Source organism: Microcaecilia unicolor, chromosome 6, assembly GCF_901765095.1.
Source record: "Microcaecilia unicolor chromosome 6, aMicUni1.1, whole genome shotgun sequence".
Classification (NCBI taxonomy): Eukaryota; Metazoa; Chordata; class Amphibia; order Gymnophiona; family Siphonopidae; genus Microcaecilia; species Microcaecilia unicolor.
In genome coordinates, this window is record NC_044036.1 from 262,433,440 (window position 1) to 262,452,816 (window position 19,377).

Genomic DNA, 19,377 nt, shown 5'->3' on the forward strand with positions numbered 1-19,377 from the left:
TTTCAGTTGGTGTAAATGCTTTGGGCGCAAATCCCGACACTGTGTGCTATTCTACGAAGAGTGCCCAATTCAGAGCGTCGTTTATAGAATAGTGGTCAGTGCTTTTTTTTTTTTTTTTTGGCACTCGAATTTGGACATCAGTTACTGAATCTATTTCTATATGTGCAAAAAATAAGGCTTATTAAATAATCTATAAATCTAATGGTGTTACTTAGAATGGCCTGCTTAATTCCTTGGAAGGCATAAGACAAGTATCTGAAGTTATCAAAATTTTCTCCTGTTATTTGCTTCTTGAAACATTCCTTCTCCCCCCCCCCCCCCCCCCCCCCCCCAACCTGGTAAATTTAGATCTTTCTTAGCAGACTAATAAGCTGCAGTAAGCCCTAGCACGTGCTTACCGCACTTAAAAGGGCTTACCATGGGACACACTGAGACATCCCACTGTAAGTTCCGAATGTGCATGCACAAACCACGTGCAAAAAAAATCTGAGAAGGGGCTTGTCTGGGGGATGGAGAGTGGGTGTTTTGCACTAATCAGTTAACACATTTACATTGCAATGCGCGAACTGATAAGCACAAGATTAACGTGTGGTTGTAAGGGCTCATGAGCTAATGTCAACATTAGAATGTGACCATTATTTCAGAAAATTGAAAATCGGCCATTTTCTGGCAGTGGTAAAAATGACCTTAACGCGTGGGAAAGACACGTGTAAGGGCACACTAAGGCCACTTTCTACTGCAGCTTTGTAAAAGGACCCCTAAACATTTTGTTGAAGGTTTTATCGGAACAGTTTTTCTTTCATGGTAATCATCTTGTCCAGTGATGCAGTCATTTATACGAGTTCTTTAGGAACCTGATCTCAGAGCATTACAGCTGTTAGTGTGATAATGCCTAATGTAAAGCATTGCAAAGAAACGCACCAACTCTTGCACACAGATCAGTACAAGTCATTCACACATTAAGGGATATGTTTACTAAGCTGCCTTAGTGTTTCTAACGCGCCTTTAAATTTAAGGCGTGTTAAGCGCTAACGCACCTATACATTTCTATAGGTGCATTAGCGTTTAACGCACATAAACCATTTACGCATCTTATTAAACATAGGCGTAAGACTCTGAGTACTTTGTTTGTTTGTTTGTTTGTTTGTTTTTTAAAGCTGAAAGATAAAATCAGTTTGGGACCAAAAGTTAATTCTTTACTCACTGTTGCCCATCGTTTGCCAGTTGTCCTTGGAGTCCTTCCCCAGTGGAATCAAAATAAAAATATTTTCTCAATTTTCTGTGGGATAGTTCATTGTGGGGTTTTTTTGGGGGGGAGGGGGCTATTTCCTTTTTAAGATAGTTAGTTTACTAACTCAGTATGCAAACCTATACTCCCCAATATTTCCCTGGTGGCAGGCAGCGCTTTTGCTGTCTGCCACCGGTGTTAAACCTGGATATTCAGTGCTGGGCCATTTCCAGCAACTGGCATTCAATATCTGATTTCATTTTCAACCACGGCAACTTAACTGGTTAAACCGATATTCAGCGCTAACTGGTTACGTGCTTAGTGGTTAAAGATAGGCCTGCTATTTATGTGGCCTATTTTAGCCGCTAAACATAGCCAGTTTGGTGCTGAACATCCACACCTAGCCAGCTATATTGCGCAATATAGCCGGCTGAATATCCCGAGTTAGGTGCTAAAACACTATTTTCTCCAAGGACAAGCAGGCCTTCGTATTCTTACAGTTGGATTATGACATCCAACAGTGCCCGGTGCGAACACTGACTAGTGGTATTAGCAGAGAACTTTCTAGCAGCGTCCCATTTCTCATGTGCTGGTTCCTACCCATCTGACGCACAAGTGCGGGTGTCTGTCTTCATTTTTCTGCGGAGCAGGGAGGATGCGTCGTGTTTTTCAAGTGTGCATATATTTTTATCTCGTGCCTTCCCGTGCAGTTTTCAGTCCCCTTGAGTTATATATTTTTTTTTAATTTACCCTTTTTTTCCCATTTAAAAAACTTTTTGGCCCTTCCCTTATTTTCTGTGTTGTGAAGGCCCTTTTAGTCCAGAGCCCCGATCTCGATTTAAATACTGCCCCTTTTTTTGAGGAATTTTATTTGGCCACAATCCTTTTCTCGATGTCCAAGAAGACCCCCAGTGGCTTGAAAAGGTGCACTTAGTGTAATCGGGTGATCTCATGAGCCTAACTCTCTTGTTCTCTCTGTTTGCAAATGCAGCTGAGGTCACAGAGGGTGTAGCAGGTTGAAAAGAAGAAGCTTTTTGGCTTCTTGAAGACCAATACATTGATATCAGCCCAAGAAGCATAGACCTCGATGCTTGCCAAGACTTCAACATCCACTGGGAGTGCACTGGCATCGAGGAGGTCTCCACCTCTCTCAACATCGGGCGATGAGAGTAGGCCCCAGGACCGGTCAGCATTGGACCCGACACTTATGGCATGTACAGGTTCGATGTCGTTCTTGTCGGTGCCAAAGGACCATAATGCTGTGCATCAGGGAAAGCCCAAGAAGTATAAGCATTGGTCCTCTTTGACATACGGTGCCAGGGCATCAACAGCACCAGGCGGAACACCTCCACTTCCTTGGAAGAGGGTGCCAGTGTGCAACTCTCCCAGCAGCCAAGTCCCTGCTATCGGTCCAGCACCAGCACCTTCTCAGGTGCCTCTCTTTCGACTCCCCGCCTTTGCCAACGCCTTCCTTCGATGAGCAGTTCCATGATCAGGGAGGTGTAGCACAGATGCTACAGTTGCAAATCATTCAGGCATTGAGGGTGCTTGTACCAACTGCAGATCCAGCCCAGATACTTCCTGAGGCTCTTTCCAATGCCGTGTGGAGATTCTCGATGCCGGCACCTCGCAGGGTGTCAACATCGACCTTGACACGTACAGTACCGCTCTTGACGTCAGGGGAAGAAACTTCCCTGGAGTCAAGAGAGTAGGGCTGTACCTTGATACTCTTCAGAGCATGGACATCTTGGAAGCCCAGACCAGATACATTCACGTATTTACAAAGGTGGAAAGAAGAGGAAACGACAGCCCACATGGTTAAAGGGTGAAGGGAAATAGGCTATTAGAGCCAAAATAATGTCCTTTAAAGAACAGAAAAAGGACCCAAATGAAGGAAATAAGAAGCAACATAAGGACTGGCAAGTTACATGCCAAGCATTGATAAAGAAGTCTAAAAGAGAATGTAAAGAGAAACTTGTCACAGAAGCAAAAAAATCACAGTAACAACTTTTTCAGGTACATCAGAATCAGAAAGCTTGCAAGGGAATCCGTGGGCCGATAGATCATGAAGGAGCAAAAGGGGCATTCTGGGAGGAACTGAATGAATTCTTTGTTTCAGTCTTTACGAAAGAAGATGTAACAGATCTACCTGTGCTGAAAGTGGTTTTCAAGAGTGATGATGCGGAGGAACTGAAAAGTCTCAGTGAACCTGGAAAACGTACTGAACCAAATCGACAAATTAAAGAGTAGTAAATCACCTGGACCAGATGGCATGCATCCAAGTGTACTGAAAGAATTCAAACATGAACTTGCTGATCTCTTGTTAGTAATCTGTAACCTGTCGTTAAAGTTATCCATAGTACCTTAAGATTAGAGGGTGGCCAATGTGATGCCGATTTAAAAAAAAAAAAAAAAAAACCTTCTAGGGATGATCCCAGGAAATTATAGACCAGTAAGCCTGACATCGGTGCCAGGTAAAATAGTGGAAACTGTTACAAAGAATGAAATTACAGAACACGTAAACATGGTTTAATGGGACAGAGTCAGCATGGTTTCAGGCAACAGAAGCCTTGCCTCACCAATTTTCTTCATTTCTTTGAAGGCATAAATAAACGTTGATAAAGGTGAGCTGGCTTATTTAGTATATCTAGATTTTCAGAAAGCTTTTGACAAAGAGTCATGGGATAGGAGGTATGGATTAGGAATTTGTTATTGGACAGAAAACAGAGGGTAGGGTAAAATGGCCATGTCTCTCAATGCAGGAGGGTGAATAGTGGAGTGCCGCAGGGATCTGTCCTGAGACTGGTGCTGTTTAACATATTTGTAAATGATCTGAAAATCAGAATGAGTGAGATAATTTAAATTTGCAGATGACACAAAACTACTATGCGGACTGTAAAAAATGCAGGAAGACCTTAGGAAATTTGAAGACTGGGCATCCGAATGGCAGATGAAATTTAATGTAGACAAATACAAAGTGATGCACATTGGGAAGAATAATCCAAATCATAGGGGGTCAGGACCCAAGAAAAGGATCTAGGTGTCATTGTAGACAATACGCTGTAATCTGCTCAGTGTGCAGCGGCGGCGGCCAAAACAAGCAAACAGGATGCTAGGAATTCATTAGTAAAGGGATGGTAAATAAGAAAGAGAATACAGTAATGCCTCTGTATCGCTCCATGGTGTGATCTCACCTTGAGTATTGTGTTCAGTTCTGGTCACCGTATCTCAGTCAACATATAGTGGACTTAGAAAAGGTTCAAAGAAGAGCATTCCATATCATCATGCTGATCAATCCATAGACTGGTGGGTTGTGTCCATCTACCAGCAGGTGGAGATAGAGAGCAATCCTTTTGCTTCCCTATATGTGGTCATGTGCTGCCGGAAACTCCTCAGTATGTTCTCTATCTCAGCAGGTGGTGGTCACACACAGCAGCAGCTCTGGCTAGGCCTCCAAGCCTAATTCTTAGGTTTTGTTGAGTGCCTGGGGTTGAGGGCTCTTCTTGAGCAAGTGCAAACCTGGTGGCGCCAGGTCCCTCCTTTTCTCCCCCCTCCCGCTGGCTCCGTTAAAAAAAAAAAAAATTTGAACGTCTTTAAGGGCGTTTATTTCGACGTTTATTTAAACGTTTATTGCAGCTACTCACTGGGACACCAGGTCGTTACAGCTCGGAGCGAGAAGCAGGTAATTTTTACCTTTTTATAGCGGGCAGGGGGTTCCCCGATTGATCTCCACGTGGCCTATGGCGTCGGAGGGCGAGGGCGCGAAGAATCGCTCCCCGGACCGCGTGTGCGCTCCTAACGGGGATGCGGGGGTTTTAAAATCTGATTCGCCCTTGTTGGGTGTCAGTTTGGAGGCCGGTCAGTGTCCCGGGTCTTCCTCCGGCGCGGCGGTTTTTCCCGCCATAAACGCCCATCCCCCGCTGCTCGCCTCCGCCATCTTGGCCGGCCACTCTGCTCGGACGGCTTCTTCTTGGGCCGCCCTTGAGCTGGGAGACGTTCATGCCATGGCCGCCCTTGATTTGGGCGACGGCAAAAAAGCGGCTAAAGTTAAGCGCCGTTCTTCCCGCGCGGCTCCTTCGCGGAGTGTCGCGCCGGACACCATCTTGGATGCGCAGCATGGTTCTCCCCCGCTCTTGCGAGCGCTGGTTGAGGGTGCGTCTAGGGCTGTGGCCCAAGCTGCTGAAGTGCACAGTCTGGGGGGTTTCTCCCCCGAGTTTATTTTGCTGCTGCATCAGGCCTTTCTTATGCAAAACGCTGCCCCTTCTCCCTTGTCCGATAAAGGGGTTGAGGCCCCCGGAAGTAAACGCCCTCGGGTGGATGCCCAGGCCTTAGAGGACGCTGTTTCCTCTGATGTAGATGAGGGCAGCGTATCTGAGTTCTCCCAACGGTCCTTTGGGGATTCCTTGGAGGAGACGGATTCCCGCTCGGAGGGAGCGGATGACCCCTCTGCAGCACGGATCTTTCGCTCAGAGGATTTGCCCAACCTGTTAATGCAGGCCATGAGCATTTTGAAGATTTCCTCTCCGGAGGACGTCTCTCCCTCAGCCCCTGTTGGCTCCGCCATTATGCTGGGGACGAAGCGCCCGCCTAGAACCTTCCACGTGCATGATGCCATGCACACCTTAATTTCGGCTCAATGGGATGTCCCAGAAGCGAGCCTCAAGGTGGCTAGGGCTATGTCCCGCCTCTATCCTTTGCCTGAAAGTGAGCGTGAGGCCTTTGTTTGGCCTACCGTGGATTCTTTAATCACTGCGGTGACTAAGAAAACGGCGTTGCCGGTGGAAGGTGGCACGGCACTAAAGGACGCCCAAGACAGAAGATTGGAAGCGGCTTTAAGGTCGTCCTTCGAGGCGGCTGCCTTAAGTTTGCAGGCCTCAGTTTGCGGCTCCTATGTGGCCAGGGCGTGCCTGACGGTGCAGCGGGCTTCCTCCTCGGATCCTTCCTTGAGGGTTGACTGGCCGGCCCTGGAATCGGGCTTGGCTTATTTGGCAGACTTACTGTATGATGTCTTGAGAGCCTCGGCTAAAGGCATGGCTCAGACAGTCTCTGCGTGGCGCTGGCTTTGGCTGAAACATTGGTCTGCGGACCACGCCTCTAAGTCCCGCCTGGCTAAGTTGCCTTTTAAAGGCAAGCTGCTCTTTGGGGTCGAGCTGGACAAAATCGTGACCGATCTCGGCACGTCTAAGGGCAAGAGGTTACCAGAGGTCAGGGCTCGGGCCAGTGCTCGCCCCGGGATCTCCAGAGGGCGGTTTCAAGAAGCCCGTCGGTACCGCCCGGGCAAGTCGGGCTCCTCTGCCCCCTCTTCCTTCAAAAGGAACTTCTCCCCCAAGCAGCATTCCTTTCGCAGAGACCGCCGTCCCGGAGGTACGCCCTCCGGTCCTCCCCCAGGGTCTCGTACCCAATGACGGGGTCTTGGTCCATGGCCCAGTGCAGATTGGAGGACGGCTGTCCTCGTTTCTGGGCGAGTGGACCAAAGTAACTTCAGACGCTTGGGTGCTGGAAGTCATCAGAGACGGCTACAAGCTAGAGTTCTGCCGACCCTTAAGAGACGGGTTTGTACTCTCTCCCTGCAAGTCTCCGGTCAAAGCTGTGGCAGTGCAGCAGACCTTGGACAACCTGATCCGCCTGGGTGCGGTCGTTCCGGTGCCAGAAAATCAGATTGGCAAGGGACGTTACTCCGTTTACTTTGTGGTACCAAAGAAAGGAGGTTCTGTCCGGCCTATCCTCGACCTCAAAGGGGTCAATCGGGCCTTGAAAGTGCGGCACTTTCGCATAGAGACTCTCCGCTCTGTTATAGCGGCAGTGAAGGCAGGAGAGTTCTTGGCTTCCTTGGACATCAAGGAAGCGTACCTGCATATTCCCATCTGGCCTCCTCATCAACGCTTTCTGCGTTTTGCAGTCCTGGGACGACACTTCCAGTTCAGAGCCCTCCCTTTCGGGTTGGCTACTGCTCCGCGGACCTTTTCCAAAGTAATGGTGGTCATCGCGGCCTTCCTGCGAAAGGAAGGAGTACAAGTCCATCCTTATCTGGACGACTGGTTGATCCGAGCCCCCTCTTATGCAGAGTGCGGCAAAGCTGTGGACCGGGTAGTTGCTCTTTTGAGCTCCCTGGGATGGATCATCAACTGGGAGAAGAGCCAGCTGCGCCCAACTCAGTCCCTGGAGTATCTGGGAGTTCGATTCGACACCCAAGTGGGCAGAGTGTTCCTGCCAGACAATCGGATTGTCAAACTTCAGGCTCAGGTGGACCAGTTCCTAGTAGCCTCTCCTCTTCGGGCTTGGGACTATGTGCAGCTGTTGGGCTCTATGACGGCCACGATGGAAGTAGTGCCCTGGGCCAGGGCTCATATGAGACCACTACAACACTCTCTGCTGCAGCGCTGGACTCCGATGTCGGAGGATTATGCTGTGCGCCTTCCCTTGGACCCAGCAGTGCGCAAAGCGCTGAGCTGGTGGATGCAGACAGACAAGTTGTCTGCGGGAATGCCACTGGTGACCCCGGAGTGGATTGTCGTCACGACGGACGCCTCTTTGTCGGGCTGGAGAGCCCACTGCTTGGGAAGGACAGCGCAGGGGCTCTGGTCTCCTGCAGAGGCAAAGTGGTCTATCAACCTCCTGGAACTCAGAGCCATTCGGTTGGCGCTTTTGGAGTTCATCCCGGTACTGGCGTTGAAGCCAGTACGGGTCCTGTCGGACAATGCCACGGCTGTGGCCTATGTCAACCGCCAGGGAGGTACCAAGAGCGCCCCTCTAGCCAAGGAGGCCATGAATCTATGCCAGTGGGCGCAAGCGAACCTGGAACAGCTGTCAGCGGCCCACATTGCCGGAGTCATGAATGTCAAGGCGGACTTTCTCAGTCGCCATACCTTGGAGCCCGGAGAGTGGCAGCTATCTGCTCAGGCGTTCTTGGACATCACGAAGCGCTGGGGCCAGCCGAGCCTAGATCTGATGGCGTCATCGGCCAATTGCCAAGTGCCACGCTTTTTCAGCAGAGGACGGGACCCTCGATCCCTGGGAGTAGATGCTCTTCTCCAACAGTGGCCGACACAAGAGCTTCTCTGTGTTCCCGCCCTGGCCCATGCTGGGCAGGGTGCTAGACTGGGTGGCAAAGCATCCGGGCCGGATAATCCTGGTGGGTCCGGATTGGCCCAGACGTCCCTGGTATGCGGACTTGATCAGGCTCTCAGTCGACGATCCTCTGCGGCTGCCAGTGGAGCAGGGCCTGTTACATCAGGGTCCCGTGGTGATGGAGGATCCCTCCCCCTTTGGTCTTACGGCCTGGCTATTGAGCGGCAGCGTCTGAGAAAGAAGGGCTTCTCAGACAAGGTCATCGCCACTATGCTGAGAGCGAGGAAGCGCTCTACTTCTACTGCTTACGCCAGGGTTTGGCGTATCTTTGCAGCGTGGTGTGAAGCAGGCTCACTTTCACTGCTCCAATTTCTTCAGTGTTGGCGTTCCTGCAAGAAGGTCTGGAGAAAGGCCTGTCGCTCAGTTCCCTTAAAGTCCAGGTAGCGGCTCTGGCTTGCTTCAGGGGCCGCCTGAAGGGTGTTTCCCTGGCTTCGCAGCCAGATGTGGTGCGCTTTCTCAAGGGAGTTAATCACCTGCGCCCTCCTCTGCACTCAGTGGTGCCTGCGTGGAATCTCAACCTGGTGCTAAGAGCATTGCAGAAGCTGCCTTTTGAACCCTTGTCGAGGGCATCTCTGAAAGACCTGACGTTGAAAGCAGTCTTTTTGGTGGCTATCACTTCAGCCAGAAGAGTTTCCGAGCTCCAGGCACTCTCATGTCGAGAGCCTTTTCTGCAGTTCACTGAGGCAGGAGTGACTATTCGTACAGTGCCTTCCTTCCTGCCCAAGATTGTTTCTCGCTTCCATGTGAATCAGCAGCTCTGTCTCCCTTCCTTTCGTAGGGAGGACTACCCAGAGGAATACTCTGCTCTCAAATATCTGGATGTGAGACGTGTCATCATCAGATACTTGGAAGTGACCAATGATTTCCGGAAATCGGATCATCTGTTTGTCCTGTTTGCAGGTCCGCGTAAGGGTCTGCAGGCTGCTAAGCCTACAGTGGCAAGATGGGTCAAGGAAGCCATTGCAGCGGCTTATGTGACCGCGGGGAAGGTGCCGCCTATCCAGCTGAAGGCTCACTCCACTAGAGCTCAGGCGGCCTCTATGGCAGAGGCCGGGTCCGTCTCCTTGGAAGAGATTTGCAAGGCGGCAACTTGGGCTTCGGCCCATACCTTCTCCAGGCATTACCGCTTGACTGTGGCTGCTCGGGCGGAGGCCCGGTTTGGAGCTTCAGTGTTGCGGTCAGGGATTTCAATGTCCCGCCCTGGGTGAGTACTGCTTCGGTACATCCCACCAGTCTATGGATTGATCAGCATGATGATATGGAAGGTAAAATTATGTATCATACCTGATAATTTTCTTTCCATTAATCATAGCTGATCAATCCATAGTCCCTCCCAGATATCTGTATTGGTTATATTCTGGTTGCATTTCAAGTTCAAGTTTAGTCTTCAGTTCCTGTTCAGGAGGACTTCGTGTTCAAGTTTTTCAATGGATTCTTCAAGAGTTGAGACGAGTTTGTGTTACAGTGAGCTGCTGCATTCCTCTCCCCTCCGTTTTCGGGGCTGGATTGAGACTTAAATTCTGCCGGCGCTCCCTCCCGCTTCGTGCGGCAGTAGGGCAGCTTTGTACCCCTCCCGCTTCGGCGGTGTTAGGGTCAGTCAGCTCCTCCCGCGGTTGCAGGATAAGCCAGATCCCCCGCATCGGCGGGTGTGGTGTCCCTCCCCCGCTCCGCGGGGATGAGCTGGACGGATTCCCCTCCCCCACTTGTGTGGGGATGAGCTGGGTTAATTCCCCTCCCCCGTTTCGGCGGTGATGAGCTGGGCAGAGTGTCCCTTTGTGGGTGTAATTCTCTAAGTGCTGAGTCCTGCGGATGGAGCTTGGATATCGACATACTGAGGAGTTTCCGGCAGCACATGACCACATATAGGGAGGCAAAAGGATTGCTCTCTATCTCCACCTGCTGGTAGATGGACACAACCCACCAGTCTATGGATTGATTAGCTATGATTAATGGAAAGAAAATTATCAGGTATGATACATAATTTTACCATCAAAATGATAAAGTGGGTAGAACGCCCCTCATATGAAGAAAGTCTAAAGAGGTTAGGGCTCTACAGCTCGGAAAATGGACTGCTGAGGGGAGAGATGGTTGAGGTATACAAAATCCTGAGTGGCGTAGAACAAGTAGAAGTGAATCGATTTTTTTTTTTTTGCTCTTTCTCTTTCAAAAAGTACAAAGACTAGGAGGCACTCAATGAAGATACATGGAAATATGTTTAAAGCTAATAGGATGAATATTTTTTTCAGTCAACGATTAGTGGAACTCTGCCGGAGTACGTAGTAACAGCAGTTAGCATATCTGGTTTTTAAAAAGATTTGGACAAGTTTTTGGAGGAAAAATGCATACTCTGCTATTGAGACAGACACGGGGAAGCCACTACTTGCCTTGGAATTGGTAGCATGGAATGTTGCTACTATTTGGGTTTCTGCCAGGTACTTGTGACCTGGCTTGGCCACTGTTGGAAAGAGGATACTGGAGTAGATGGACCATTGGTCTGGCCCAGTATGTTCTTATGAGTTGAGGCAGGCACAGACTCCTTCAGTACAACCTGAGTGTGGTGATGAGTCTGATTGGGACTGCTCATGGGATTCAGAAGAGAACCCACATTACTTCTTGGAGGAGGGGTATTATGGGATACCTTCTGATCCCTCACCAACTCGAGAGATGAAAATCTCCACCTGATGGTCTTTCACTTGTTTTATCAATGAGATGGCTTCTGCCATCCCATTTTAAATTGGAAACTGAGGAAGAGCCCAGGGTAGAGATGTTTACTGTCCTGGAGTACGAGTGTCCACCTAAGGAAGGGGGTCACTGTACCATTGCACCCTATCTTTAAGGATGCATTGATGAATATATAGGAATCTCCCCTTTCAGTACAGGTTGCATCTAAGAAGGTGGATCTGCAGTACATAAGTATTGCCATATTGGGACAGACAGAAGGTCTATCAAGCCCAGAATCCTGTTTCCAACAATGGCCAAACCAAGTTACAAGTACCTGGTAAGATCCCAAAACAGTACAATACATTTTATGCTGCTTATCCTAGAAATAAGCAGTGGATTTTCCTCAAGTCCATTTTAATAACGGTCTGTGGACTTTTCCTTTAGGAAGCCATCCAAACCTTTTTTTTTAAACCCCACTAACTTTTACTACATTATCTGGCAATGAGCCCACAATCAGTGGGAAAATGTGGGATACAAATGTGATAAATAAATAAGTAATAAATAAATGAATTCCAGAGTTTAATTGCACCTTTAGTAAAGAAATATTTTCTCCGATTCATTTTAAATTTACTATTTTGTAGCTTCATTGCATGCCCCCTAGTCCTAGTATTTTTGGAAAGAGTAAACAAGCGATTCACATCTACCCGTTCCACTCCATTCATTATTTTATAGACCTCTATCATATCTCCCTTCAGCTGTCTTTTCTCGAAGCTGAAGAGCCCTAGCTGCTTTAGCCTTTCCTCATAGGGAAGTTGTCCTATCCCCTTTATCATTTTCGTCACCCTTCTCTGTACCTTTTTTAATTCCACTATTTCTTTTTTTGAGATGCGGTGACCAAAATTGAGCACAATATTCGAGGTGAGGTCGCACCATGGAGCGATACAAAGGCATTATAATGTTCTCATTTTTGTTTTCCAATTCCTTTCCTAATAATACCTAACATTGTTTGCTTTCTTAGCTGCCACCGCACACTGAATAAAGGGTTTCAATGTATCATCAACAGTGATGCCTAGATCCCTTTCCTGGTCAGTGACTCCAAATGTGGAACCTTGCATTACATAGCTATAGTTTGGGTTCTTCTTTCCCACATGCATCACTTTGCAGTTTCTCACATTAAACGTCATCTGCCATTTGGATGCCCAGTCTCCAAATCTCGTAAGGTCCTCTTTTAATTTTTTACATTCCTCTTGTAATTTAACAACTTTGAATAACTTTGTGTTGTCAGTAAATTTAATTACCTCACTAGTTACCCCCATCTCTAGATCATTTATAAATATGTTGAAAAGCAGCGGGCCCAGCACAGACCCCTGGGGAACCCCACTATCTACCCTTCTTCGTTGAGAATACTGACCTTTTAACCCTTCTCTCTGTTTTCTATCTTTTAACCAGTTTTTAGTCCACAATAGGGACAATACCTCCTATCCCATGACTCTCCAATTTCCTCTGGAGTCTTCCATGAGGTACTTTGTCAAATGCCTTTTGAAAATCCAGATACACAGTATCGACCGGCTCACCTTTATCCACATGTTTGTTCACCCCTTCAAGGAAATGTAATAGATTGGTAAGGCAAGATTTCCCATCACTAAATCCATGTTGACTTTGTCTCATTAATCCATGCTTTTGAATATGCTCTGTAATTTTGTTCTTTATAATAGTCTCTACCATTTTGCCCAGCACCGATGTCAGGCTCACCGTATCTAAAAGGCTCCTGGATTCAAGAGTGCTCAACTGCCACACCATTCTCTAGTGGTCGAATCCACTCTCAAACGAGCTAGGATTTCCAGAACTCATTCCTCAGTAGGGAGGCTGGAACACTAGACTCATTTGGGAGGAAAACGTTTTTCAGGCTTCAATGCTCATTGCCTGCATCCAGTCCTGCCTTCCCTACACGAGCCTCTACTTTCAATCTTTACTCCGCAGTACACTAAGAGGCATGTTTTCAGAGCACTTAGACTTACAGAGTTACTGTACCTAGTAACCTATAGAACTTTGTAAATCTAAGTGCTTTAAAAATGGGCCCCTAAGTCTTGTGGATACTCTCCTACAGGAGAAGGCTGCAGAGCTTCGCCAGTTGAACAGTAAGCAACTGGAGTACTGAAAACATCTGGCCAGGAGCAACTAAAATTCTTTTGACATTTTGTCCAGACTCTCTACTATGGGTGTGGGGGTGTTTAGATTTTCATGGCTGCATGTCTCTGACCTGGAACCTGTGGTGCAGGAGACGATGGCGGATGTTCCTTGCCAAGGTGACAACTTGTTTGGAGATAAGGTGGAACAGGTTGCTGATATCATAAAGAAGCATACGGACACCATCCAAACTCTGTTTCAGCAATCTCCAGCTGCATACGCTTCTCCACAGAGGTTTTTGAGTGGGCCTAGACGGCGAGCCTTCTACTCTCAAAAGCATAGGTTCTTGCCACCTTCCCGCTTTTCCCAGCAGCCCCAGGCCCAGCACTCTTGGCCTCGCCAACCCCATCCTCAGAAGCCCCAGCCAGCACCCCAGTCCAAGCAAGGGATGAGCTTTTCACCGGCTCCAAGAGAGCATCGCCTTCTGGTAGGGAGGAGGCTAAAGTCTTACCATTACAGGTAGCCCCTTGTAACCTCTGACTGATGGGGTCTTCAGATAGTCTGTCTTGGTTACCCTGCATTAGTGTCCAAGACTGCCAGATTGCCCACTGAAAGCATCATCAGCTCTCCGCACAGGAGGGTACTTGTAGATGAAATCTCTGCCCTTTTCCAGGCCAAGATAGTTGAACCCATTCCATTCCAGGCATTTCCTTGTGCCCAAGAAAATGGGGGGATTTTGTCCCTTCCTAGACCTAAGGGCCCTGAACAAATTGGTCAGTTACAAAGTTCAGGATGGTTTCTGTGGGCACCCTTCTCCCCATGATACAGGAAAATGATTGTCAATGCTCTCTGGACTTGAAGGATGCCTATACCCACAGTTTGATACTTTCCAGTCATAGGAAGTATCTCAGATTTCGAATAGGAAAACACAATTACCAGTATCACATACTACCATTTGGCCTTGTATCAACTCCCAGGGCATTCACCAAATCTTTAGTGGTAGTAGCGGTGTATGCACGCAGACTGGGAATGTATATGTTTCCCTATCTGAACGATTGACTGGTCAAGAGCACATCACAGGAGGTTGATAGTCAATGCACCCAACTATTCAGGTGTTACTAGTGTTTGTCATAAACTACTCCAAGTCCAACCTTTTCCCAGTCCAACGATTGGAATACAAAGGAGCCCTGCTAGGTACATTGCAAGCTTGGGCTGTTCTTCCACAAGTGAGAACAGAGCCCTTATCAACATTTGTCTTGCAAGTCTGAAGCAGTAAGCAGGTCACAGTTCAGCAAATGTTGAGATTGATGGGCCACTTGGTCTCAACAGTGTATGTCACTCCCGTGGCACATCTCCAGTGGAGAGAAGCCCAGTGGACCCTAGCTTCCCCGTGATCTCAGATGGCTAGGAAAGTAGCAGAGGTCATCCACCTTCCTCCTGAGTTAACTCATGCCCTTCTCTGGTGGACCATTCGGGTGAATTTAACTGTGCGACTACTGTTCCAAATTCTATCTCCGCAGAAGGTGCTGACAACAGATGCATCCAACTTGGGATGGGGAGCTCATGTTAAATGGGCTCCACATCCAGGGGGCTTGGTTGACTCAGGAAACAGATCTCTTATCAATCTCTTCGCGCTCAGGACCATTTGGACCACACTAAAGGCTCTCAGAGATCAGCTGCAAAACCAAATTATTCTCATCCAAACAGACAACCAGGTTGCAGTGTTTTATGTAAACAAGCAGGAGAGTACGGGATCCTACTCCTTGTGTGTATGTGGGAATGTGGCAGTGGGCTCTCCTTCACAGGATAGACCTCCCAGGAAAGGACAACTGACTGGCGGACAGACCGAGCAAGGTTTTGCAACCACACAAGTGGTCTCTCAATATGGCCGTAGCCTGCAGGATCTTCTGAGAGTAGAGCACCCCCTCAGTGGATCTTTTTGCCACTCATCTCAACAAGAAGATCCTCCAGTTCTGTTCTAGGCTGAGATCGCATGGCAGACTAGCGTCAGAAGCCTTCCGCCTACATTGGGGGGAGGGACTAATGTATGTGCATCCACCAGTACCTCTTATAGAGAAGAATTTGCTGAAACTCAAGCAAGACAGGGAACTATGATTCTGATCGTGCCTTACTGGCCAAGACAGATTTGGTTCCATCTTCTTCTGGAGTTATTCTCTGAAGATCTGTGGAGATGGGACTATTTTCTGACCTTCATCACACAGAATGAAGGGTCTCTTTTACAGCCCAATCTCCAGTTCCTATCCCTCATGGCTTGGATGTTGAGAGCATAGAATGTGAAACCTTAAATTTGATGGAAGGTGTCTTCCACATCTTGCTTGCTTCCAGGAAAGACTCCACTAAGAGGTGTTACTCATTTAAGTGGAGGAGGTTTGCTGTCTAGTGTGAGGTCAAGGCCTTAGATCCCCTCACTTGTCCAACACAAAATCTTCTTGAATACCTCCTACACCTCTCTGAGTCTGGTAAAGGTTCATCTCAGTACAATTAGTGTTTATCACCGTTTAGGGGGTAATCTCATCTCTGGACAGCTTCTAGTTGTGTGTGTCACAAGGTTTGTTATTGACAAAGCTCCCTATCAAACCTCTAATTGTGTCATGGGATCTCAACTTTGTCCTCACCAAGCTGAGGAAAACTCCTTTTGAGTTTCTTGATTCCTGTCATCTGAGGTATTTGACCTGGAAAATTGTATTTCTGGTGGCAGTCACTTCAGCTCACAGGGTCAGTGAGCTTCAGGCCCAAGTAGCTCATCCACCTTACACCAAGTTTCACCACAATAGAGTAGTTCTCCTTCCTAAGGTAGTGTCGGAGTTCCATCTTAATCAGTCAGTCATTCTACCAATGTTTTTCCCAATACCACATGCCCATCCTGGTGAAAGTGTACTGCATACTTTGGATTGCAAGCAAGCCTTAGCCTTTTTTCTGGCGCACACTGAGGCCCACAGACTGTCCACCCAGGACTTGAGCAGGATACCCGATGTGACAGCCGGTTTGGGCAAGTAGTTCTGCAGAATTTGTTTGGTGTCTGGAATCCAACTCCACCCCCCAAAACCTAGATTTTTCTGTTCCAGGTTTCACCTCCACAACTGGTATAAAAATAGTTTCAGGTTGATTGAATTACAGGCCTCAATGTTTCAAGTCCCTGTTGTCCTAGCAGTGTTGTTTTCGGTGAGTCTGGTAACTAGGGATTCCTGGCTGTGAGAATACGATGTTACTTACCTGTAGCAGATGGTCTCTGAGGACAGCAGGCCAAGTATTCTCACACACCCTCGCACCTCCTCTTGGAAACTTTTTGAAATGACTTAGAGATCCGCACGTCAAGCAGGAAGGCACCAGCATGTGCATGGTGGGATACTGCTAGAAAGTTCTCTGTTAATACCACCAGTCAGCATCTGCATTGGGCTCCATCAAATGACGTCGCCCAGCTGTGAGAATACTTGGCCTGCTGTCCTTGGAGAACACCTGCTACAGGTGAGTAACTTTGCTTAACTGGCCAGAAGCCGTTCCTGGCCAGTTAAATAGTTTTGAATATTGGGCCCAATTTGGACTATTTACCCATCACGTGACCAAATTATGTTTAACTTTAGATTGAAAACTTGTGGACCAAAGACATTATAACTGAATTATCTTGTTCAGGGCTATGTACATTTGCACTTCAATAATATACACTGAAAGTTTGTACATCTATACAAACTGTGCATAGGCATTCCGAAGCCTATAGTTTGAATGAAATAATTTACATTCACATTTTATAAAATGTGCCTGGGACTTGTTTTGGGTGCCTGTTATAAGGCAGGATTTCACAAGTCAATCCTGGAGTACCCCCTTGCCAGTAAGATTTTCAGGATATCCACAGTGAATATGCATAAGATTGATTTGCTTACACTGCCTCCATTATTTGCAAATGTCTCTCGTGCATATTTATTTTGGATATCCTGAAAACCTGATTGGCAGTGGGGGGTACTCCAGGTCCGTCTTGGGAAATACTGCTATAAGGTACATAGGCATCTATTTGCTGCTTGATGGCAATGTGTAGCAGACTGAGTGTGGTTGTGTTTGTGGAACTTTGAAAGGAGCCTCTGTTCTGATGCAGTAGCTTCTGAAGCTAAGTGCTCTTTCTTTGAAATAATATTATTAAGAGTTTATAAAAATATTTTAAAAACTGGACCTATAAAGACGGGAAGCCTTGTGGAGCTATTCTGAAATATTCGAGCTACCATATCGCAAGCTGGTGGTCCAAAAAATATATTTAGATCCATCTGTATGTATATCTCCAGTGATTTTCATCTGTGTTCATTTTGAGTAATCTCCTGGAGTGATAAATTTGGTTCTTTACCATATGTTTATGCGCCATTATAAAATAGGCATCTTTTTAGACTTTTCACATAGGAATCTTGTTATTTAATTACCTCATTAAGTCTTTGGTGAATAAACAAACTCAATTATTTAACAAATAAGTGCACCAGATATTTTTGTTTTCCAGTGTCAGCGCAAAAATAAAAGCCATTGAAGCCAAACTGAAAATGATGGCAGAAAACCCAGATGCAGATCTGCCAGGTCCACCAGCTCATTCCTATTTTAAACCACCAGAAAAAAAAAGGACTACACCTTATTCCAGGACTGGCTGGAAATCCAGAAGATAATACTTACAAAGAGCTGTTGGAGCAGAAGAACAACTTGTATAAAACTCAGAAACTGTCAGCTGCATTCTATACGTTGTAGCTTTGGAATGGCACAACCAGTAGAGCACAATTGTGGTCTATTTTGTTAAAGAAGAATATTATTTTTAATGTCCTGGTCTCTTTACTTCCCGCAGTGTGTTTACAGAATGCAGTACTTTGCTTGTAAAAATCATGTTAAGTTTAACATCATAGTTAACGCTGAGCTATGTCACTCTGTTGGTTTACAACACAGAACTTGCTTTGAACAGAGAAGCCAGTGCAATGAATCATTGGAAGTTCAGTTCCTTGCAACTTACAAGTGCTGAGGTGGACTTGAACTGTTGTAAGTATGCTGAAATATTAAGAAAAGAGAAATGTGTAGTAGTAGGTGTTAAATGATGCTCAGTAGTTATTGGGTTTAGTGGTCAGATATGTCATCTTTCAATTTTTTCCTTTCTATATTCTGGCTCACAGCCACTAACCCCCTGTAAGTAATGCCCTTTGTAGTGCAGACCAGAGCAGCTGACCAGCTTTCGTGAACTGGGGTTATCTATCCAAGTGGCACTACATTCCTCTTTAGCAGTCAGTGGAGGACTGGAGCTTGCTTCAGTATCCCTATGCAGCAAAGTGCTTCTTTGCCACTCCCATCCCAAAGGTGCAATGTATGAGATGTTCTTGGCACTGCATAATGCTGCCCCTTCAGAAGCAGTGCTGGAGGATAGTTCTGTAACTCGGTGGTTTTATTTTTGCCCTTTCATGGACTTCAGTTTGTCTAGAACTTGACTTGGGAGGTTTCCATCATATCTGCCTTATTTACCCCCCCCCCCCCCCCCCCCCGCCACACACACACGCACACACTCTCTCCTTTTCCATGTAGACTAGCCATGCAGTAATGTTATAAGCTCATGAACTCTTTCTCCCACTAGAGCCTACCAGCAGGTGTAGGTGTGCAGTGCCTGAAACTTCATGGAGGGAGGGAAGCTATGATCACATCCTGCCACAGAATAGGAAGTGGATTTGTGGGAACAGTGAATGATGAGCACCCCCGGTATGAGCAAGCTCCATCACTGTATGCAGGAAAAAGTAATTTTTATTGTGTTTGGTACCTCCAAGTGTTCACTTTGAAATGTTGTTGTCTCTGCATCCTCCATAGTTATTGCTGGATATCCACTTAAACGGAAGGCAGAGCATGTTGATTTGCTTGTTCCTTGAAGTGCTATATTTAAAAGGTTTTCTTTTACATGCTGTCAGTCTTAAACAGTAACTCTGACTTGTTAGTGGGATCTGAATTCCCCTAGTATTAGTTCCCACACCATGAGTTTATGCTTTCCTCAGCTCCAGTTATATTAGGCTTTATTTCTTTTATATCCAAAGCAATTTTATTTGTTAGAAAACACCTCTTTTTTTTTTTTTTTTTTTTATTCTGCTGAACAAAAATCTTCCTTTGTAAAGTGTGGATTAAAAAAGAAAATCTTTATTTTCTCAAAACTCCTAGCATTCTGGTTTTGTTCCCTTAAATCTGCACTTGAGGGCATTGCTTGACAGAAACAAATGGAG

The 19,377-nt window shown here is 46.8% G+C and overlaps 1 protein-coding gene across 3 annotated transcripts in view; it reads left to right on the forward strand.

Moving 5' to 3' along the window:
• The window catches only part of RBM18 (RNA binding motif protein 18), an 85,661-nt gene extending 67,522 nt beyond the window's left edge, over positions 1-18,139 (forward strand). For all 3 annotated transcript variants that reach the window (XM_030207306.1, XM_030207304.1, XM_030207305.1), the window contains exon 7: positions 17,643-18,139. In XM_030207306.1, coding sequence (XP_030063166.1) covers positions 17,643-17,802 — 160 coding nt within the window. In that variant the 3' untranslated portion in view covers positions 17,803-18,139. The remainder of the gene's footprint in view (positions 1-17,642) is intronic.
• The last annotated feature ends 1,238 nt before the right edge of the window (positions 18,140-19,377 follow it).